Source organism: Scyliorhinus torazame, chromosome 11, assembly GCF_047496885.1.
Source record: "Scyliorhinus torazame isolate Kashiwa2021f chromosome 11, sScyTor2.1, whole genome shotgun sequence".
Taxonomy (NCBI): Eukaryota; Metazoa; Chordata; class Chondrichthyes; order Carcharhiniformes; family Scyliorhinidae; genus Scyliorhinus; species Scyliorhinus torazame.
Window position 1 is genome coordinate 123,641,081 of NC_092717.1, and position 24,163 is coordinate 123,665,243.

At 48.3% G+C, this 24,163-nt stretch overlaps 1 protein-coding gene across 2 annotated transcripts in view; it reads right to left on the bottom strand.

Annotated features, from left to right (window-relative positions):
• LOC140385504 (cytochrome P450 7A1-like) overlaps positions 1-24,163 on the bottom strand; it is a 76,890-nt gene that overhangs the window by 24,735 nt on the left and 27,992 nt on the right. Inside the window, exon 3 of one of the 2 annotated variants that reach the window (XM_072467728.1) lies at positions 940-1,550. In XM_072467728.1, coding sequence (XP_072323829.1) covers positions 940-1,550 — 611 coding nt within the window. Of the gene's footprint in view, positions 1-939; positions 1,566-24,163 lie in introns of both variants that reach the window. The other variant, XM_072467727.1, reaches the window with a different exon arrangement.

Below are 24,163 nucleotides of genomic sequence, written 5' to 3' on the forward strand. Positions count from 1 at the left end.
GCCATCCAGTATAGCTCTAGGAGGGCCTGCTGCGTCCTGCACAACACGAACTTCAGAGGGGCGACATGCCGGAGGAGAGGGGTGAATGCCAGGCCTGGTCAGATGAGGAGGATACAGACATGGGGCCCGGGTAGGCACAGGAGGCCGCATAGCATGTGTGCCTGGGTCGATGCACACGGGATGCTCGAATCGCCTCCAGGTTCACCGACTAGAGAGCCTGGCCAGTGGCACAGGCAATCCCCCCCCCCCCCCCCCCCCCCACCCACCCGGACCGGCCACCCTCTCCCATGAACACCCTCTCTGTGCTATCCCCCCCCCCACCTTGCAAATCCTTCCATGATTCCTACCTGTCACGCTGCGGGGTGTGGGACCTGGGTTGGCAGTAATAGAGGGTCTGGTCCATGGGATGGGGGTTTATGATGCCTCGCTCTGGGTTGAGCTCTGGTGCAGATTTGCCAAAATGTGATCCTGCCCATTGTGGGCAGGATTCATCTCACAACATCTCGCGAGATTGGGTTGAATCTCACAAGGCGTTGCGAGCCAGGTAGATCCTGGGAGTGGGGTCTCCTGGCCACTCTGCACCACGGCGAGCTGCTTTTCTGGCGCAGCGTGGCTGTACGATCGCAGCCTTAGTTTCTGAAAAGGAGAATTCTGCCACCCGTCTTTACCACTTTTGTGATATTCTGGCAAAGCAGTTTGCCCACCCATTATAGTACCTGCCTGATTTCATCCTATTTACAATGGACAGGCTATCCATTGCATCAGATTACTGAAAGGCAGTGAAGATAAAAATCCTCATTTCCATGTCAACATGAATAGATTAGAAAGGTGGTTGAAGGAAAGCAGTATAAATGGTTATGGCAACAAAACAGAATGTTCAGGTTTAAAATTGCTGTAAGTTGATCAGACTTCTAACTTGAAATTTGTAAGTAACAGTACCTTATTAAATAATAAACACTCCAGAAGGTAGCAGGAAGCGTATTAGCCTGTGAAGCCCACAGCATTGTGACATGAGTCTTCCCCTTGCTGAGTTCATCAAGTGCAGGTGAATGATCAAAAAGTTGCATTCTTTGCTCTATGAGCTGAGATTTATTGCCATTCTGTCTTAGGTTATTGTGCGATAATGCTTGTGCTAGAGCCATTCTTGATTGCTTGGCAGCTTTGAAAAACAACAATGGAATACCACCAGCTAAAGCAGGAAATACATTGTCAAACACCTTAAAATTCTCCATGACAGACTGAATGGCAACATGCTGTGCCTTTACCTTTTCAGTATTGTCTTGTTTCATTGCTTTTTTATTTTTTCCAAAGAGTGTTAAATATCCAGCTTCAAACATTATCCTGTATGAAAATGCATAAAGACTTTCGGTGGTCCAGTTGCTAGAGTCTGGTGATTTTTTGTCTTGTAACATTACAAACTGGAGGTTTTCCATCATACTTGAGGTCAGAGGGTCCAAGGAGAATCCCTGTAGGGTCTTGTTGAAGATTTGATGTATCTCTTCATAGTTTATCCCATATTTAGCATCAGTAAAATCTGCATGATTAAATACCTGTGGAAGACAATACTGAATATTGTTTTATTTATTATACAGGAAAATTAAATAAAATCAATATTTACTTTCAGAATTCTTGCTTATGATAGCTCAGAAAGAATTGTATTCATCTCAGTATGAACAAAAATATCACTTTTGTGGGCGGTACATGCAGATTAGTTGCTTTCTAAGCCACACCATCCAAATGAAAGCTGTCTTTAACACATTACTGTGTTTGTACTGCATGCATTCAGGGAAGAATAGATAAAATCAGTTATTCCGAACCTTTTTAAATGCTTAGCTCACAATGTTACCTCATGTCACACATTTTAAACTGCTTTCCTCCTGTTTTCAATTGAATGTTTGCCAAATGTTAACTTATAATGAAAAGGTCAAAAGATTTCTTTGAACTAACAGCGTTTGGTTCACTGATTTAAAATACTAATCGCTGCATGGTTGGAAATCACAGGGGTTTCCTGTGAGTTGAATAAGCTAATTCTACAGTAAGAAACTACTTACATTTATTTAAAAAGAACGATTGAAAGCAGTTTACAAGGCAAAGTGGTGAAGGCATGAAAGAGGTATTATTAGGGTGTGGGAGGCAAACAGCCCATTTGAAGAAATTGATTTGAGAGAAGCTTCTGAAACTAAGAGGAGGGTAGGTGGTGGAAGTATTTTCTCAAAGAGAATTTCAGAAAGATGTTGCACAATAACTGAAAGGTTGGTCTCTGATGGTGGAATGGAAGGAATGAGAACAAGTGGTAATCCAGATTCAGTGAAACTGAGGGTCTACTAGGAGATACAGATGAAGAAATTTACTGAAAAAAGGTGTAGCAAGTCCATGAAAGAATTTATAGAACTTAATGTCCAGCATTTTCTGTTTTTGTTGGAAGATTTTAATATTAGTTTAAAAAAAGGAATAGAAAAATGAATGGGACTTAAAGAGGATAAATCCTCTGGACATGATGATCTACACCCCAGAGGGTTGAAAAAGGTGGCTGTAAAGATAATGGATGCATTGGTAGTTTTCTTTCAAAATCAAGACAAATTTCAAGACTCTGAAATGGTTCCAGCAGATTGTAAAATGGAAAATGTAACCTTATGTTTCTCATGTTTAATAAATCTATTGGAATTTTTTGAGGATGTAACTCGCAGAATAGGTAACAGAAAACCAGTGAATGCAGTAGATTTAGTTTTCAGAGAGCTTTTGATAAGGTCCCACACAAGAGGTTGCTAAACAAAATTAGAGCACATGGAATTGGGGGAATATACTGGCATGGATTAAGGACTTTTATGACTTTCAAAAGTAAGCAAGGGAAGGTTATTAACTTTTATTTGACCCTAAAGTGGAGACAATAGAAAAACATGAACGATTTTTATATTTTGGAAAAGTTGAATTAAAAGAGGTGCTGAGGACAATGGAATCAGGTGAAAGAGGAAAAGGATATTTTAAGTAAAGACATTGAGCTGCATTGTGTGGCTGTGTGGGGGATCCTGAGACCAGCTCTATGCTGAGGGAAGGTATGAAATCCGAAACAGCCATTCAGTAAAACAGGAAACATCTGTATTCCAGAAAGCTGTTTTGTTTCTGAACTTTCTTGGATTTCCACAGCAGAGTGGAAGTGTTTGAGGAGTCGGGTGGTATACCTTTACTAAAGTAACAGCAGTTCTGCCTTGGGCAATATTACTGGATTTTTAGAACCATAGGATTCCTGCAGTATAGAAGGGAGCCATTCAGCCCATCAAGTCTGCACTGACACTCTGAAAGAGCACCCTACCTAGGCTCACTCACTGTCCTATCCTACATAACCCCATCACCTGTAACTCCCTAACCTGTACATCTAACCTGTACATCTTTGGGCACTGAGGGACAGTTTGGCCTGGCCAATTGACCTAATATGCACATCTTTGGACTTTATAGTTAAAAGTCTATTTGGGACTATAGCCAACTGGTTTACATGTATGCACTGGCCAAGTAGGTTTTGGGAGGGATATTGTGTAAGACCTTTTAACCATGTAACTTAATCTTGTGTTCTTCAGGGTTTTTTTTTTCCTTTTTAAAATCCCAGAAGTATTATTGGAGTTTTTTGCGTCTGGTTTCAGAGGCTTTTTCTCCTCATTTTCAAAATACAGAAAGAAGGTTATGATCAATAAGACAAGTTTCCCTCTGGGATTTGGCTTACTCAGAAAATAACATCTGCTGTAATCGTAACATCTGTTACTTTCTCCACAGGTGCTGCCAGACCTGCTGAGTATTTCCAGCATTTTCTGCTTTTATTATTATAATGGTTCAGATGTGCAGAAAAAGGTAATCTGGCTTTCATTGAAAACGGTTCAAATTTGACTGTCATGTTTCTTATAAATGCCAAATTGATAAATATTTTGAAGGGGTTTCATGGTAAAATTAAGTTTTTTTAATTAACAGATTATTCCTAGAGGAGGGTGTCATTTCAATCACATTTAAAATCTAATGTTGTGCATATTTCTCTCCCAAACAGGTAACTGTTCAGTGCAATTGAAGCAGAAGGCATAGAACCAAACTGAATCAAAAAGGAAGTAGTTTGAGATCAGAAGAAAGAGGAAAAGAACTGAACTTCTGCAATGTTAAAGAACCTAAAGGGCTCAATACAGGTCTGCTGAAGCAGGAGGACGAACAGTGGAAGTATATGGTTATGAGAAGTTAAGAGGGTGGCTTGAACTTCCACAAGGCTTTACACCACTTTCCCAAGTGATTTTGAAGCTTGTCCAACAAGAATATGGTCGATAATCAGGGGAATCCTGCAGAAATTCACCCTTCAGTGTTTAAATGAAAGAAGCAAATCAGTAAATATTATTGCCATCATTTAATTACTCATATTTCTGATCACAGTGTGAAAACTTATGTATAATAGGGACAGCACAGCAACACAGAGAAATATGTTTGTGCAATGTTAACTAAGCTACGATGCTCTTCCGGTTGCGGCTATGCGGAGCTAAGCCGCAGGATTCGGCAGCTCCCGCGAAGATGGACTTTCGGGCTCGATAGAAGAGCCCCAACGGAACTTTTTACATAGCCAACCCGTGGGGAAGAGAGGAGAGAGGTCCCCCACTAACCTATATGGACCGGACCCGCAGCGAAACGGCCAAAAAAACGGCACTGGAGCAGCGGGAGAAGAGGGGGGAAAACAAACAAAATGGCGGCGGCCAGGGACAAAGAGGAGATGCAAGAATTCATCAAGCGCTGCTTCGAGGAGCTGCGCAAGGAGATGGTGGCGCCTATGCTGGCAATAATTGAAAGACTTGGGGCAACCCAGAAAGCCCAGAGGTGAAGATCCAGGAAAAAGTGAGTGAGAATGAGGATGAGCTCTTGGGCCTGGCGGTGAAAGTGGAGCGACATGAGGCGCTACACAAGACATGGGCGGGAAGACTCAAAGACCTGGAGAACAGGTCGAGGAGAAACAATCTGAGGATCCTGGGTCTCCCAGAAGGAGTGGAGGGGGCCGACGCCGCGGCATATGCGGGCACAATGATCGGGGCGCTGATGGGCACGGAGGCCCCCCCGGGGTTGCTGGAGCTGGAAGGGGCGCACCGGGTGCTGGCGAGGAAGCCCAAGGCAAACGAGCCGCCAAGGGCGATGGTGGTGAGATTTCACCGGTTCACAGACAGAGAGAGGGTCCTGAAATGGGCCAAGAAGGAGCGGAGCAGCAAGTGGGACAATGCTGAGATCAGAATATACCCGGACTGGAGCACGGAGGTCGCTAAGCGGAGAGCGGGTTTCAACCGGGCCAAAGCGGTGCTGCATCGGAAAGGAGTGAAATTTGGAATGCTGCAGCCAGCGCGACTGTGGGTCACATATAACAGCCAACACCACTACTTCGAAACGCCCAAAGAGGCGTGGACCTTTATACTAACTGAAACGTTGGACTCTAATTGAGGGTTTGTGAGGGTGGGGGGTATTTGAGGGTTGAAGTATGATGGCAGTTGTATCTAGGGGGGCAAGCACGCGCAGGGAATGTTATATAGGCTGGGGACGAGAGACAAGGCCGCAACAGAAGCTGCGTCAGGGGGGGCGGGGCAGGCACTGGAAATCGCGGGGTTTTTCTCCCGCGCGCGGGAAGAAAGGTGGGAGGGGGAACGTCTACTGATGGGGAGATTCCCACACGGGGGGGTCAAAGGAATGGCGGGGGAAGCCGGGGTCAGCACGCGTCAGCTGACTTACGGGAGTGATATGGGGGGAGCAAAATAGCTAGACAGGGATTTAGCAGGGGGGAAGGAAGGGGGGAGGGGCCGAAGGGGGGAGGGGAGGGGGGGAAGGGGGGGGAAACAGGGTTGCTGCTGCACTGGCCGAAAGGGAATGGGACACAGAAGAGGTGACCGGGACAGAGGACCCCCGGTTGGGGGCCTGGAGGGTGAGGGAGACGCGGACACGGGACTGGCCCAGAAAAGGAGATGGCTAGTCGGCAGGGGGGGGGGGGGGGGGGGGGGTGAGAGCCCCTCCAATTCGGCTGAAAACGTAGAACGTGAGGGGCCTGAATGGACCGGTGAAGAGGGCTCGAGTGTTCGCGCACTTGAAGGGACTGAAGGTAGATGTGGCTATGCTCCAAGAGACACACCTGAAGGTGGCGACCAGGTTAGGTTAAGAAGGGGATGGGTAGGACAGGTATTTCACTCGGGACTGGATGCGAAAAATAGAGGGGTAGCAATTCTGGTGGGAAAACATGTGTCATTTGAGGCCAAGACTATCGTAGCGGACAATGGAGGGAGATACGTGATGGTGAGTGGTAGGTTGCAAGGGACGTGGGTGGTGTTGGTAAATGTATACGCCCCGAACTGGGATGATGCTGGATTCATGAAGCGCATGTTGGGGCGCATCCCGGACCTGGAGGTAGGAGGCCTGATAATGGGAGGGGACTTTTAATACAGTGCGGGATCTAGCACTAGACCGCTCCAGATCAAGGATGGGAAAGAGGCCGGCGGCGGCCAGGGTGCTCAGGGGGTTTATGGACCAGATGGGGGGAGTGGACTCATGGAGGTTTGCAAGACCGCAGGCCAGGGAATTTTCTTTCTTCTCCCACATGCACAAGGCATACTCTCGGATAGACTTCTTTGTGCTGGGCAGGGTGCTCATCCCGAAGGTGGAGGGGACGGAGTATTCGGCCATAACCGTTTTGGACCATGCCCCGCACTAGGTGGAAGTGGGGCTGGGAGAGGAGAGGGACCAACGCCCGCTGTGGCGGTTGGATGTGGGACTGCTGGCAGATGAGGTGGTGTGTGGGAAGGCAAGGGGGTGTATTGAAAGGTACCTGGAGGCCAACGACAACGAGGAGGTGCGAGTGGGAGTGGTATGGGAGGCGTTGAAGGCGGTGATCAGGGGAGAGCTAATCTCCATCAGGGCTCATAGGGAGAAGACAGAGGGCAGGGAAAGGGAGAGGTTAGTGGGGGAGATTTTGCGAGTGGACAGGAGATACGCAGAGGCCCCGGAGGAAAGATTACTTGGGGAAAGGCGACGGCTCCAGACGCAGTTTGACCTGTTGACCACGGGGAAGGCAGAGGCACAATGGAGGAATGCGCAGGGGGCGACCTACGAGTACGGGGAAAAGGCCAGTCGGATGCTGGCACACCAGGTCCGTAAGCGAGGGAAATAGGGGGAGTCAAAGATGGTGGGGGAGTCATGGCCCAGAGTGCAACGGAAATAAACAAGGTATTCAAGGCCTTCTATGAAGAGCTGTACAGATCCTAGCCCCCAGGGGGGGAAGAGGGGATGAGAAGATTCCTGGACCAACTGCGGTTCCCGAGGGTGGAGGAGCAAGAGGTGGCTGGTTTGGGGGCACCAATCGGGTTGGAGGAGCTGAGTAAGGGTTTGGGGAGCATGCAGGCGGGGAAGGCCCCGGCGCCGGATGGGTTCCCGGTGGAGTTTTATAGAAAGTATGCGGATCTGTTGGCCCCGCTACTAGTGAGGACCTTTAACGAGGCAAGAGAGGAGGGGACCCTGCCCCCAACAATGTCGGAGGCGACAATTTCCTTGATTCTGAAGCGAGACAAGGACCCACTGCAATGTGGATCGTACAGGCCAATTTTGCTCCTTAATGTGGACGCTAAGCTATTGGCAAAAGTGCTGGCCACGAGGGTTGAGGACTGTATCCCGGGGGTGATACATGAGGACCAGACGGGATTTGTAAAGAGCAGGCAATTAAATACGAATGTGCGGCGGCTCTTAAACATGATAATGATGCCATCGGAGGAGGGAGAGGCAGAGAAAGTGGCAGCCATGGACGCGGAAAAGGCCTTTGACCGAGTAGAGTGGGAGTACCTCTGGGAGGTGTTGCGTAGGTTTGGGTTCGGGGGAGGGTTTATTAGCTGGGTTAAGCTCCTTTACAGCGCCCCGGTGGCAAGTGTGGTGACGAACCGGCGGAGGTCGGAGTACTTTCGGCTGTACCGAGGAACGAGGCAGGGGTGCCCTCTGTCCCCCCTGTTGTTTGCATTGGCGATCGAACCCTTGGCCATATCACTGAGGGAGTCTAATAAATGGAGGGGGGTGGTCCGCGGGGGAGAAGAGCATCGGGTGTCGCTATACACGGACGACCTGCTGCTGTACGTGGCGGACCCAATGGAGGGGATGGCGGAGGTCATGCAGACTTTGAGGGAGTTTGGGGAGTTCTCGGGCTATAAGCTCAATGTAGGGAAGAGCGAGCTTTTTGTATTACAGGCAGGGGACCAAGAAAGAGGGATAGGGGACCTACCGCTGAGGAGGGCGGAGGGGAGTTTTCGGTATCTAGGGATCCAGTTAGCCAGGAGCTGGGGGGCCCTACACAAATTGAATCTGACGAGGTTGGTGGACCAAATGGAGGTGGACTTCAAAAGATGGGACATGTTGCCGCTCGCGTTGGCGGGTAGAGTGCAGTCGGTCAAAATGGTGGTCCTTCCGAGGTTTTTGTTTGTGTTCCAGTGCCTCCCCATCGTGATTACCAAGGGCTTTTTCAAGAGAGTAGGTAGGAGTATTATGGGGTTTGTGTGGGCGAACAAGACCCCGAGGGTAAGGAGAAGGTTCCTGGCACGCAGATGGGACCGAGGAGGGCTGGCGCTGCCAAACCTAGGGAGCTACTACTGGGCAGCAAACGTGGCGATGATCCGTAAGTGGGTTATGGAGGGAGAGGGAGCGGCATGGAAGAGGATGGAGATGGCGTCCTGCAAAGGAACGATCTTGGGGGCGCTGGTGACGGCACCACTGCCGCTCTCGCCATCAAAGTACACCACGAGCCCGGTGGTGGCGGCAACGTTAAGGATCTGGGGCCAGTGGAGAAGGCACAGGGGTGCAGTGGGAGCCTCGGTGTGGTCCCCGATCAGGGGTAACCACCGGTTTGTCCCGGGGCAGATGGACGGGGGGTTCCAGGGCTGGCATCGGGCGGGGATTAGAAGAATGGGGGACCTGTTCATCGACGGGACATTTGCGAGCCTAGGGGCACTGGAGGAGAAGTTTGAGCTACCCCCGGGAAATGCATTCAGATATATGCAGGTGAGGGCTTTTGTGAGGCGACAGGTCAGGGAATTCCCGCTGCTCCCGACACACAAAATTCAAGACAGGGTGATCTCGGGTGTATGGGTTGGGGAGGGCAAGGTTTCGGCAATACACCAAGAGATGACAGAAGAGGGGGAAGCGCTAGCAGAAGAGTTTAAGGGTAAATGGGAGGAGGAGCTGGGGGAGGAGATCGAGGAAGGTTTGTGGGCTGACGCCCTGGGTAGGGTTAATTCCTCCTCCTCATGTGCCAGGCTCAGCATGATACAATTTAAGGTGGTTCACAGAGCGCACCTGACAGGGGCGAGGTTGAGTAGGTTCTTTGGGGTAGAGGACAGATGCGGAAGATGTTCAGGGAGCCCGGCGAACCATGTCCACATGTTCTGGACATGTCCGGCACTGGAAGGGTTCTGGAGAGGAGTGGCAGGAGCAATATCTCAGGTGGTGAAAGTCCGGGTCAAGCCAAGCTGGGGGCTAGCAAGGTTTGTAGTAGTGGACGAGCCGGGAGTGCAGGATGCCAAAGAGGCCGGCATTCTGGCCTTTGCGTCCCTGGTAGCCCAGCGAAGGATCTTGCTAATGTGGAAGGAGGTGAAGCCCCCTAACGTGGAGGCCTGGACAAACGACATGGCTGGGTTCATAAAGTTGGAGAGGATTAAGTTTGCCTTCAGGGGGTCTGCGCAGGGGTTCTACAGGAGGTGGCAACCGTTCCTAGACTATCTCGTGGAGCGTTAGAGGAAGGTCGGTCAGCAGCAGCAGCAACCCTGGGGGTAGGGAGGGGGGGGGGGAAACGAGGGATTGTTTGAGGGGACGGATAAGCGGGGGATAACATGGAGGGTGGGGGAAACTGGCACGAATGGGCGAGAGCCAGTGTATAAAGCTATGTAAATATATCATCTTGCTCAGGGCGGTTTTGTGTTATTTTGTTACGGGGGGGCGGTTTATTGTTTGTAAGGGGAAAAAATTGTTTTGTTAAAAAACTTTAATAAATATATTTTTTTTAAAACTAAGCTACGATGGAGAAATAACTGAAGGACAAAGACACCAGTCACAAACACTGATTCACTACACACTTCCAAAAGCAAGCTAATCAGGCTGGAGCATGAAGCTGATTTACCTAAGGGATCAGGGCCAAATTTCTCCAGCCGTTGGGATTCTCTGTACCTGCCAGCAGTGCACCTCTCTTCCTCCCCCAACCCCGCCGTGGGTTTCCAAGCGGTGTGGGCAGCTTCAATGGGAAATCCATTAGTCCAAACGTTTGAGTGGACGAGTACTAAAGGGTATCCTGGTGAGGACTCCCAGGTGCGACCAGTGAATCCCATGCCCCGCACAGCGAGAGCGAGATCCAGATCGCGATGTCTCGTGAGACTCCATTAAATCTCGCAAGATTTTTCAAGCCTTGCAAATCCCTCGAGAGACCCCTCGCAAGACTCAACGGCCTCATCCCGACACCAGGTTGGGTGCGACAAGGCCGTTGAATTTCTCCCAATGTGTCACTGACTTTATTATGATTTGTAATTTTAACCTTGCTAAGTCACGTGGCAAGCTCAGGCTTTGAAAATATCTTTTCAATACTGTAATATTGTGGGCGGCACGGTAGCACAGTGGTTAGCACTGTTGCTTCATAGCTCCAGGGTCCCAGGTTTGATTCCCGGCTTGGGTCACAGTCTGTGTGGAGTCTGCACATTCTGGGCACTCCCAGAGAAGACACAGTCAGAGTGAGACACATCGAAGAATGAGTTTGGGAGCTGGGAATTTGAAGCGAGTTGGAAATTCAATTGTGAGCGACCTTGCCCTGTAGGTGACTACAAGGGAGAGAGCTGATTGGTGACTAGCAGGTAAGCCCTTCATATCGGGAGCAGAGCTGAACAGGAGAAATCCGGAGTGCAGTCTGAGAAGGTAAGTGGTTCTCTATAAATCAGGGGTGGGATTTTCCAACCCTCCGCTGGGTGGGAAAATCGGCGGGGTTCGGCGTGAATCCCACCCCCCGCCGTCTTCCCAATTCTCCCGCCCCCAAAAATCCGGCGTAGCGTGAGTCGCGCCGCCCGCCTTGGAGAATGGAGGGATTGGGCGCGACTCAATGGGCCCCGGGGCTGTCCGGATTCTCCGGCCCGCGATGGGCCGCAGTCCCGCCATTCTATGCCAGTCCCGCCAACGTAAATTGGAGTTGGTCCCTTACCGGCGGGACCTGGCAGCGCGGGCGGGCTCCGGGGTTCTTGGGGGGTCGCGGGGGATCTGGCCCCGGGTGGTGCCCCCACGGTGGCCTGGCCCATGGTCGGGGCCCACCGATCCGCGGGCGGGCCTGTGCCGTGGGGGCACTCTATTCCTCCGCGCCGGCCGTGTAGGCCTCCGCAATGGCCGGCGCGAAGGTGAACCACCCTGCGCATGCACGAGGATGACGTCAGTGGCCTCTGATGCTCCTGCGCATGCGCGGACCTGTGCCAGCCAGCGGAGTCTCTTGGGCCCCGGCTGGCGCGATGCCAAAGGCCTTCCACGCCGGTCGGCGGGGCGCAAACCACTCCTAGCCCCTGAAGGTGCAGAGGATTCCGCACCTTTGGGGCGGCCCGACGCCGGAGTGGTTCCCGCCACTCCACTACTCCGTTTCTGCCCGCCCCGCCGATTCCCGGAGAATCCCGCCCCAGGTGACTCGTGTCCTTAACCCTTTCATCCTAGGCTCATCGGAGTTGATTCTGAGCTACATTTTGTAAGGTAAGAGTTTTGTTTTGTGTTTTTTTTTCTTCTCACACTCACGAGAGGGTAGCAAGTTAGACTCAGTCTCCTCGACCAGCAGGTAAGCGATTGGCTGGTGACTGGTAAGTAGTTTTTCCTTTCATTTTTCTTTTTCTCTTGGCATTGTAGCTGTTGTTATAAGTTAACTTAAGGGTTTCGACATGGCATCCCAGACCCGTGTCATGCTCCTCGTGTGCGATGTGGGAGTTCAGGGACATGTCCACTGTCCCTGGCTCCTTCACATGCAAGGAATGTGTCCAGCTGCAGACTGTTAGTCCGCTTGACACTCCACGATGCTGAGGAAGTCGTGAATAGCACGTTTAATAAATTAATCACACCACATTTAAAGAGTACTTTGGGAGATAGGAAATGGGTGACCACCAGTCAGAGGAAGAGTAGGAAGGCAGTGCAGGGGTCCCCTGTGGTCATCTCCCTCCAAAACAGGTATTCCGTTTTGGATACTGTTGGGGTAAATGGCTCACCAGGGAAGGCAGCAGTAGCCAGGTTCATGGCACCATGGTTGGCTCTGCTGTACAGAAGGGCAGGAAAAAAAGTGGTAGATCTATAGTGATAGGGGATTCGATTGTAAGGGGAGTAGACAGTGATCATAATTCTGTAAGTTTTATGCTGCTTATGGAAAAGGACAAGAGTGGTCCTCAGGTAAATGTGCTAGACTGGGGAAGGCTAATTACAACACCATAAGGCAGGATCCGGAGAGTGTTGACTGGGCGAGGCTGTTTGAGGAAAAATCAACATCCGGCATGTGGGAGGCTTTCAAATGTCAGTTGATTAGAATTCAGGACCGGCATGTACCTGTGAGGACAAAAGATAAGGGTGGCAAGCATAGGGAACCCTGGATAATGAAGGACATTGTGAACTTTGTCAAAAAGGAAAAGGAAGCATTCGGAAGGTCTAAAAGGCTTAGGACAGATGAAGCCCTTTAAGAATATAATGCAAATAGGAAGGAACTTAAGGTAGGAGTTAGGAAGGCTAAAAGGGATCATGAAATGTCATTGGCAAACAGGATTAAGGAAAATCCTAAGGCGTTTTATACATATGTAAAGAGCAAGAGCGTAGCCAGGGAAAGGGTTGGTCCATTCAAGGATATTGGAGGGAATCTATGTATGGAACCAGAGGAAATGTGAGAGACGCTAAATGAATACTTTGCCTCAGTATTCACCAAAGGGAAGGGCTTGGTGGATGAGGAGTATAGGGTAGAGTGTGTAGATATTCTGAGTCATGTTGATATTAATAAAGAGGAGGTGTTGGGCATCTTAAAAAGCATTAAAGTAGATACGTCCTCAGGGCCTGATGGGATCTATCCCAGAATACTGAGGGAGACAAGGAAGGAAATTGCTGGGGCCTTGACAGTAATCTTTGTATTCTCATTGGCTATAGGTGAAGTTCCAGAGGACTGGAGAGTAGCCAATGTTGTTTCATTGTTTAAGAAGGGCAGCAAGGATAATCCAGAAAATTATAGGCCGGTGAGCCTTACGTCAGTGTTAGGGACATTATTGGAAAAGATTCTTAGAAATAGGATTTACTCACATTTGGAAACAAATGATGAATAATGGATCCATTAGAACATAGAACATAGAACAATACAGCGCAGTACAGGCCCTTCGGCCCACGATGTTGCACCGAAACAAAAGCCATCTAACCTACACTATGCCATTATCATCCATATGTTTATCTAATAAACTTTTAAATGCCCTCAATGTTGGCGAGTTCACTACTGTAGCAGGTAGGGCATTCCACGGCCTCACTACTCTTTGCGTAAAGAACCTACCTCTGACCTCTGTCCTATATCTATTACCCCTCAGTTTAAAGTTATGTCCCCTCGTGCCAGCCATATCCATCCGCGGGAGAAGGCTCTCACTGTCCACCCTATCCAACCCCCTGATCATTTTGTATGCCTCTATTAAGTCTCCTCTTAACCTTCTTCTCTCCAACGAAAACAACCTCAAGTCCATCAGCCTTTCCTCATAAGATTTTCCCTCCATACCAGGCAACATCCTGGTAAATCTCCTCTGCACCCGCTCCAAAGCCTCCACGTCCTTCCTATAATGCGGTGACCAGAACTGTACGCAATACTCCAAATGCGGCCGTACCAGAGTTCTGTACAGCTGCAACATGACCTCCCGACTCCGGAACTCAATCCCTCTACCAATAAAGGCCAAGACTCCATAGGCCTTCTTCACAACCCTATCAACCTGGGTGGCAACTTTCAGGGATCTATGTACATGGACACCTAGATCCCTCTGCTCATCCACACTTTCAAGAACTTTACCATTAGCCAAATATTCCGCATTCCTGTTATTCCTTCCAAAGTGAATCACCTCACACTTCTCTACATTAAACTCCATTTGCCACCTCTCAGCCCAGCTCTGCAGCTTATCTATATCCCTCTGTAACCTGCTACATCCTTCCACACTATCGACAACACCACCGACTTTAGTATCGTCTGCAAATTTACTCACCCACCCTTCTGCGCCTTCCTCTAGGTCATTGATAAAAATGACAAACAGCAACGGCCCCAGAACAGATCCTTGTGGTACTCCACTTGTGACTGTACTCCATTCTGAACATTTCCCATCAACCACCACCCTCTGTCTTCTTTCAGCTAGCCAATTTCTAATCCACATCTCTAAATCACCCTCAATCCCCAGCCTCCGTATTTTTTGCAATAGCCTACCGTGGGGAACCTTATCAAATGCTTTGCTGAAATCCATATACACCACATCAACTGCTCTACCCTCGTCTACCTGTTCAGTCACCTTCTCAAAGAACTCAATAAGGTTTGTGAGGCATGACCTACCCTTCACAAAGCCATGCTGACTATCCCTGATCATATTATTCCTATCTAGATGATTATAAATCTTGTCTCTTATAATCCCCTCCAAGACGTTACCCACTACAGACGTGAGGCTCACCGGTCTATAGTTGCCGGAGTTGTCTCTGCTCCCCTTTTTGAACAAAGGGACCACATTTGCTGTCCTCCAGTCCTCTGGCACTATTCCTGTAGCCAATGATGACATAAAAATCAAAGCCAAAGGTCCAGCAATCTCTTCCCTGGCCTCCCATAGAATCCTAGGATAAATCCCATCAGGTCCCGGGGACTAATCTATTTTCAGCCTGTCCAGAATTGCCAACACCTCTTCCCTACGTACCTCAATGCCATCTATTCTATTAGCCTGGGGCTCAGCATTCTCCTCCACAACATTATCTTTTTCCTGAGTGAATACTGACGAAACATATTCATTTAGTATCTCGCCTATCTCTTCAGACTCCACACACAATTTCCCATCCCTGTCCTTGACTGGTCCTACTCTTTCCCTAGTCATTCGCTTATTCCTGACATACCTATAGAAAGCTTTTGGGTTTTCCTTGATCCTTCCTGCCAAATACTTCTCATGTCCCCTCCTTGCTCGTCTTAGCTCTCTCTTTAGATCCTTGCTCGCTACCTTGTAACTATCCATCGCCCCAACCGAAACTTCACACTTCATCTTCACATAGGCCTCCTTCTTCCTCTTAACAAGAGATTCCACTTCCTTGGTAAACCACGGTTCCCTCGCTCGACGCCTTCCTCCCTGTCTGACCGGTACATACTTATCAAGAACACGCAGTAGCTGATCCTTGAACAAGCCCCACTTATCCAGTGTGCCCAACACTTGCAGCCTACTTCTCCACCTTATCCCCCCCAAGTCACGTTTAATGGCATCATAATTGCCCTTCCCCCAGCTATAACTCTTGCCCTGCGGTGTATACTTATCCCTTTCCATCATTAACGTAAACGTCACCGAATTGTGGTCACTGTCCCCAAAGTGCTCTCCTACCTCTAAATCCAACACCTGGCCTGGTTCATTACACAAAACCAAATCCAACGTGGCCTCGCCTCTTGTTGGCCTGTCAACATATTGTTTCAGGAAACCCTCCTGCACACACTGTACAAAAAACGACCCATCTAATGTACTCGAACTATATCTTTTCCAGTCAATATTTGGAAAGTTAAAGTCTCCCATAATAACTACCCTGTTACTTTCGCTCATATCCAGAATCATCTTCGCCATCCTTTCCTCTACATCCCTAGAACTATTAGGAGGCCTATAAAAAACTCCCAACAGGGTGACCTCTCCTTTCCTGTTTCTAACTTCAGCCCATACTACCTCGGAAGAAGAGTCCCCATCTAGCATCCTCTCCGCCACCGTAATACTGCTCTTGACTAGCAGCGCCACACCTCCCCCTCTTTTGCCTCCTTCTCTGAGCTTACTAAAACACCTAAACCCCGGAACCTGCAACATCCATTCCTGTCCCTGCTCTATCCATGTCTCCGAAATGGCCACAACATCGAAGTCCCAGGTACCAACCCATCCTGCCAGTTCCCCTACCTTGTTTCGTATACTCCTGGCATTGAAGTAGACACACTTCAAACCACCTACCTGAACACTGGCCCCCTCCTGCGACGTCAAATCTGTGCTCCTGACCTCTATACTCTCATTCTCACTTACCCTAAAACTACAATCCAGGTTCCCATGCCCCTGCTGCATTAGTTTAAACCCCCCCAAAGAGCACTAACAAATCTCCCCCCCAGGATATTTGTGCCCCTCAGGTTCAGATGTAGACCATCCTGTCTGTAGAGGTCCCACCTTCCCCAGAAAGAGCCCCAGTTATCCAAAAATCTGAATCCCTCCCGCCTGCACCATCCCTGTAGTCACGTGTTTAAATGCTCTCTCTCCCTATTCCTCATCTCACTATCACGTGGCACGGGCAACAACCCAGAGATAACAACTCTGTTTGTTCTAGTTCTGAGCTTCCATCCTAGCTCCCTGAAAGCCTGCCTGACATCCTTGTCCCCTTTCCTACCTATGTCGTTAGTGCCAATGTGGACCACGACTTGGGGCTGCTCCCCCTCCCCCCTAAGGACCCGGAAAACACGATCCGAGACATCACGTACCCTTGCACCTGGGAGGCAACATACCAAACGTGAGTCTCTCACGCTCCCACAAAATCTCCTATCTGTGCCCCTGACTATAGAGTCCCCAATTACTAATGCTCTGCTCCTCTCCCCCCTTCCCTTCTGAGCAACAGGGACAGACTCCGTGCCAGAGGCCCGTACCCCATGGCTTACCCCTGGTAAGTCCCCCCCCCCACAAGTATCCAAAGCGGTATACTTGTTTCTCAGGGGAACGACCGCAGGGGATCCCTGCACTGACTGCTTTTTCCCAGTCCCTCTTACAGTTACCCACCTATCTCCAATCTTTGGTGTAACTAATTCCCTGAAGCTGCTATCTATCACTGCATTAGTGATGGATAGCATGGTTTTGTGAAGGGGAGGTCGTGCCTCACTAATTTTATCGAGTGAGGAAGTGACAAAGATGATAGATGAAGGAAAGGCAGTAGATGTTGTGTACATGGACTTCAGTAAAGCCTTTGACAAGGTACCTGGTATGAAAGGTGAAGTCACATGGGATCAGAGGACAGCTGGCAAGTTGGATACGGAACTGGCTTGGGCACAGAAGACAGAGGGTAACAGTAGAAGGGTGTTTTTCTGAATGTAAGGCTGTGACTAGCGGCATTCCATAGGGATCAGTTCTGGGGGCTTTGTTATTCGTGGTGTATATGAATGATTTGGAGAAAATGTAGCTGGTCTGATTAGTAAGTTCACAGACGACACAAAAATTGGGGCAGTTGCGGATGGTAAAGAGGATTGTCAGAGGATACAGCAGGATATAAACTGGTTGGAGTCTTGGGCAGAGAAATGTATGAAGGATTTAGGTTATTCCGGACCTTTAGTAATACTTTATTAATAACCTATGCTCCAGGTTAACCCACCAAAAGAGGGAAACCTGTTTTCCTGCTAAGACTCAGAATAGATCTCACGAAGGGAGGATGCTTTTCCAGGTCTCAGACAGTTAAACAGGATCTCAGTTACTTTTTATGGGGAAAGTTCAGATGCATCACTCATAACTAAATTTTTACCTCTATCGTCATGGGTCCTAGCCATTTAAGGCTTCATAAATGAGTGTCTAGGAGTTTAAACTTTGAGAGTAATTCTTACACAGTATAATTTTGATCAAAGTATTTTCATTGTAAAAATACTCCCAATAGATACATACAGAATTGCAGAGTTAAAAATATAAATTGATTAACAGTCTGTGGTTATCTGTTAATAATATAAAATTGTTAACAGTCCTATGTTATCTTCTAACACACTAACTTCTCTCAATAGAATGAGATATCTGAAACATGGAAAATCCTAAAGTATCTCCTATAAATTTCTTAATACATTTCTAAGAAGTTAAACAAAACATACTTACAAAACCTTAGGTTTTGTCTGACGAGGCAAGCTTGAAGAACAGAGCTTTGACCCACACTCCTGCAGAGGAGTGAGAAGGTACCTCTCTGCTAAAATGCCCCTCTTTTTATGTACATAAAATTCTCTTATCAGTCAAGGACTGCATCTGTTATCTTGTCACTTATTGTTGGTTAACCCCTATAGCCAAATGGCTAATTGGATGTATTATCATCAATACATGTTTTAATGATGTTAGTGTCTGCGTGAATGTCAGGTGTCTTAAGATATATTGGCAAAGAGGGACTCGTATAGAGATCTGTCTCTTTTCAATGCCATGTCTCTTAGATATATAGATTGTCAAACAGACACTTCTTTGAGGGTGTTATTCTAAATGTCAAGAGTTATATAGTTAAGGAAAGATATGTGTATTATTTATCTGAAGAATTTCCTGTCCTCATGGTTTGAATACTTATAGGTGCAGGGGAGTGATCCCAAAGAATTTATGGTGTGTCAAAGGAAGGTCTTTCTTATCCTGTAATTACTTGTATTAATGAGCCTTTGAAACCAGCTCCGAGTTTCTTCCAGCAGGTGGTAACCTCTACCTGACCTTTAGCTGAAGTGGTTTTATTCCACTTTGAATTAAAATACTGTTTGTATTAATGCCTTATTTCAAACCGAATTCTGCGGTGAACGTGATATTCATCACAAATGGCAGATGGAGTATAATCCCAACAGGTGTGAGGTAATGCACTTTAGAAGGTCCAATGCATGTAGGAATTCTATAATAAATGGTAGAACTCTTGTGGGTACTGACAGGCAGAGAGATCTGGGTGTGCATGTCCACCGATCACTGAATGTGGCAACGCCTGTGGATAAGGTGGTCAAGCAGGCATACGGCATGTCGTTTGGGGCATTGAATATAAAAATTGGCAAGTCATGTTGCAGCTGTACAGGACCTTAGTTAGGCCTCATTTGGAATATTGTATACAATTCTGGTCGCCACACTACCAGAAGGATCTGGATGCTTTGGAGAGGGTACAGAAGCAGTTTACAAGGATGTTGCCTGGCATGGAGCACATTAGCTATGAGGAAGGTTAGATAAACTCGGTCTGTTCTCACTGGAACGATGGAGGTTGAGAGGCGACCTGAAAGAGGTCTGCAAGATTATGTGTGGCATGGACAGGGTGGATAGTCAGATGCTCTTTCCTAGGGTAGGAGAGTCAAGTACTAGGGGACATAGGTTTAAAATGCGCGGGGAAAACTTTAGAACCGATGTGTGAGGCAAGTTTTTTTACACAGAGTGGTAAATATATGGGGCTGGATTCTCCGCAGCCCTGCATGGAAATTGCGGTCGGTGCGGGGGCGGAGAATCCACTTTCACGATGTAATCGGGCCCGGCGCCGATTCGGCGATTCTCCAGACCCCGAAAATCGGCGAGACCGCGGAGTACGCCGCGCGGCTGGGGGCCCATTGCCAAAGGCCCGCTGAGCAAATTTCTGGCCGAGTTCCCGATGGCGTGGAACTAACCACCTATTGCCAGTCGGGATGCTGGTCGAGGGCGGGCGAATCGGAGACCGGGGGGGGGCCGGCGATTAAAGGCGCGGGATTCAAGGCTCAGGCTGTCGAAGTATTGCAAGGCTGACACAGGAGCTCTTTGATTAAGTTTTATTGACGTGCACATGGACGGCAAAGCCAGTGGGATGCACTGGTATTACTCTGAATTATTTTAGTAAGGAGGAACATTTATAGCTCGATTTAAACAATAGAATTAACAGCCCCTCAGTCTAAAACTAGAGGGCATAGGTTTAAGGTGAGAGGGGAGAGATTCGGAAGGGCCCAGAGGGGCAATTTCTTCACTCAGAGGGTAGTGAGTGTCTGGAATGTGCTGCCAGAGGTAGTAGTAGAGGCGGGTACAATTGTGTCTTTTAAAAAGCATTTAGATAGTTACATGGGTAAGATGGGTATAGAGGGTTATGGGCCAAGTGCGGGCAACTGGGACTAGCTTAATGGTAAAAACTGGGCGGCATGGACTGGTTGGGCCAAAGGGCCTGTTTCCATGCTGTAAACTTCTATGATTCTATGATACAGACCAATGAAAGGACAGTAATTCTAGCCAATAGAAAGTGACAGAAAACAGGGCAAATGGACCAATGAAACACTAGCTCTTTCTATCCTCCTCTTGCATATGTATCTTCCCTTTGACCTGAATATGATGGTACATGACAAGAAAAACGCATTCCTGTTATAACTACTTCCAACATTCTGTCTCTACAGACTTGCGTCATTACTAATGGACTCTGAGAACAGCGCGGGAGCTGAGGGAGCCGGGACTTTGAAAACAGCACGGGAGCTGAGTGAGCCGGGACTTTGAAAACAGCGCGGGGGCTGACTGAGCCGGGACTTTGAAAACAGCGCGGGAGCTGAGTGAGCCGGGACAGTGAAAACAGCGCGGGAGATTTAAAAAGCGCGGGAGCTGCGAGTCGGAGCGGAGATTTTAAAAGATCGCGGCCTAGTTTCGGGAGCCGTTCGGAGGAGGAGGAGCAGTCTCTGTCAGGGAGAGAACCTGAGAACATCTAAGACACTCAGAAGATAAGAAGGTAAGTAAGTTATTTTTACTCATTTTTACTTTTATACCTTTTTCAAATTGTGTGTGTCGGGGGGAAACTGAAGTGACATCACAGAAAAGCTTTGCCTGAGTGGCTGGTTGGGAATCTACACTAAATTAAAAAAATTAAGCATTGGTAACTAATTAAACATAATTACTTAATTATAATTTAGAGGGATATCTAAGCCAGAGATCGGAGAGTACTATATTTAGCTTTCGCATTTCTATTAGAAATCTAGTGCTAGGAAACAGATAGTTAACAGTAACTTTGAAATTTAAAAAAATATATTTTTAAAAAATAAAAAAATTTAATTTTAATTTTAATTAATTGACGCAATGTCAGTTAGAGGGGTGCAGTGCTCTGACTGTGAGATGTGGCAGGTCCGGGAGGCTTCCAGCGTCCCGGATGGCTTCATCTGCAGAAAGTGCACCCAACTGGAGCTCCTCACAGACCGCATGGTTCGGTTGGAGCAGCAATTGGATGCACTTAGGAGCATGCAGGTGGCGGAAAGCATCATAGATCGCAGTTATGTAAATGTGGTCACACCCAAGGTGCAGGCAGAGAAATGGGTGACCACCAGAAAGGGCAGGCAGTCAGTGCAGGAATCCCCTGTGGTTGTCCCCCTCTCTAACAGGTATACCCCTTTGGATACTGTCGGGGGGGGATAGCCTATCAGGGGAAAACAGCAGCAGCCAGAGCAGTGGCACCACGGCTGGCTCTGATGTTCAGAAGGGAGGGTCAAAGCGCAGAAGAGTAATAGTAATAGGGGACTCTATAGTCAGGGGCACAGATAGGCGCTTCTGTGGACGTGAAAGAGACTCCAGGATGGCATGTTGCCTCCCTGGTGCCAGGGTCCAGGATGTCTCCGAACTGGTAGAGGGCATCCTGAAGGGGGAGGGCAAACAGGCAGAGGTCGTTGTACATATTGGTACTAACGACATAGGCAGGAAGGGGCATGAGGTCCTGCAGCAGGAGTTCAGGGAGCTAGGCAGAAATTTAAAAGACAGGACCTCGAGGGTTGTAATCTCGGGATTACTCCCTGTGCCACGTGCCAGTGAGGCTAGAAATAGGAAGATAGAGCAGCTAAACACGTGGCTAAACAGCTGGTGTAGGAGGGAGGGTTTCCGTTATCTGGACCACTGGGAGCTCTTCCGGGGCAGGTGTGACCTGTATAAGAAGGACGGGTTGCATCTAAACCAGAGAGGCATAAATATCCTGGCCGCGAGGTTTGCTAGTGTCACACGGGAGGGTTTAAACTAGTATGGCAGGGGGGTGGGCACGGGAGCAATAGGTCAGAAGGTGAGAGCATTGAGGGAGAACTAGGGAATAGGGACAGTGTGGCTCTGAGGCAGAGCAGACAGGGAGAAGTTGCTGAACACAGCGGGTCTGGTGGCCTGAAGTGCATATGTTTTAATGCAAGAAGTATTACGGGTAAGGCAGATGAACTTAGAGCTTGGATTAGTACTTGGAACTATGATGTTGTTGCCATTACAGAGACCTGGTTGAGGGAAGGGCAGGATTGGCAGCTAAACGTTCCAAGATTTAGATGTTTCAGGCGGGATAGAGGGGGATGTAAAAGGGGAGGCGGAGTTGCGCTACTGGTTCGGGAGAATATCACAGCTGTACTGCGGGAGGACACCTCAGAGGGCAGTGAGGCTATATGGGTAGAGATCAGGAATAAGAAGGGTGCAGTCACAATGTTGGGGGTTTACTACAGGCCTCCCAACAGCCAGCGGGAGATAGAGGAGCAGATAGGTAGACAGATTTTGGAAAAGAGTAAAAACAACAGGGTTGTGGTGATGGGAGACTTCAACTTCCCCAATATTGACTGGGACTCACTTAGTGCCAGGGGCTTAGACGGGGCGGAGTTTGTAAGGAGCATCCAGGAGGGCTTCTTAAAACAATATGTAGACAGTCCAACTAGGGAAGGGGCGGTACTGGACCTGGTATTGGGGAATGAGCCCGGCCAGGTGGTAGATGTTTCAGTAGGGGAGCATTTCGGTAACAGTGACCACAATTCAGTAAGTTTTAAAGTACTGGTGGACAAGGATAAGAGTGGTCCTAGGATGAATGTGCTAAATTGGGGGAAGGCTAAATATAACAATATTAGGCGGGAACTGAAGAACATAGATTGGGGGCGGATGTTTGAGGGCAAATCAACATCTGACATGTGGGATGCTTTCAAGTGTCAGTTGAAAGGAATTCAGGATCGGCATGTTCCTGTGAGGAAGAAGGATAAATACGGCAATTTTCGGGAACCTTGGATGACGAGAGATATTGTAGGCCTCGTCAAAAAGAAAAAGGAGGCATTTGTCATGGCTAAAAGGCTGGGAACAGACGAAGCCTGCGTGGAATATAAGGAAAGTAGGAAGGAACTTAAGCAAGGAGTCAGGAGGGCTAGAAGGGGTCACGAAAGGTCATTGGCAAATAGGGTTAAGGAAAATCCCAAGGCTTTTTACACGTACATAAAAAGCAAGAGGGTAGCCAGGGAAAGGGTTGGCCCACTGAAGGATAGGCAAGGGAATCTATGTGTGGAGCCAGAGGAAATGGGCGAGGTACTAAATGAATACTTTGCATCAGTATTCACCAAAGAGAAGAAATTGGTAGATGTTGAGTCTGGAGAAGGGTGTGTAGATAGCCTGGGTCACATTGAAATCCAAAAAGATGAGGTGTTGGGTGTCTTAAAAAATATGAAGTTAGATAAGTCCCCAGGGCCTGATGGGATCTACCCCAGAATACTGAAGGAGGCTGGAGAGGAAATTGCTGAGGCCTTGACAGAAATCTTTGGATCCTCGCTGTCTTCAGGGGATGTCCCGGAGGACTGGAGAATAGCCAATGTTGTTCCTCTGTTTAAGAAGGGTAGCAAGGATAATCCCGGGAACTACAGGCCGGTGAGCCTTACTTCAGTGGTAGGGAAATTACTGGAGAGAATTCTTCGAGACAGGATCTACTCCCATTTGGAAGCAAATGGACGTATTAGTGAGAGGCAGCACAGTTTTGGGAAGGGAAGGTCGTGTCTCACTAACTTGATAGAGTTTTTCGAGGAGGTCACTAAGATGATTGATGCAGGTAGGGCAGTGGATGTTGTCTATATGGACTTCAGTAAGGCCTTTGACAAGGTCCCTCATGGTAGACTAGTACAAAAGGTGAAGTCACACGGGATCAGGGGTGAGCTGGCAAGGTGGATACAGAACTGGCTAGGCCATAGAAGGCAGAGAGTAGCAATGGAAGGATGCTTTTCTAATTGGAGGGCTGTGACCAGTGGTGTTCCACAGGGATCAGTGCTGGGACCTTTGCTCTTTGTAGTATATATAAATGATTTGGAGGAAAATGTAACTGGTCTGATTAGTAAGTTTGCAGACGACACAAAGGTTTGTGGAATTGCGGATAGCGATGAGGACTGTCGGAGGATACAGCAAGATTTAGATTGTTTGGAGACTTGGGCGGAGAGATGGAAGATGGAGTTTAATCCGGACAAATGTGAGGTAATGCATTTTGGAAGGTCTAATGC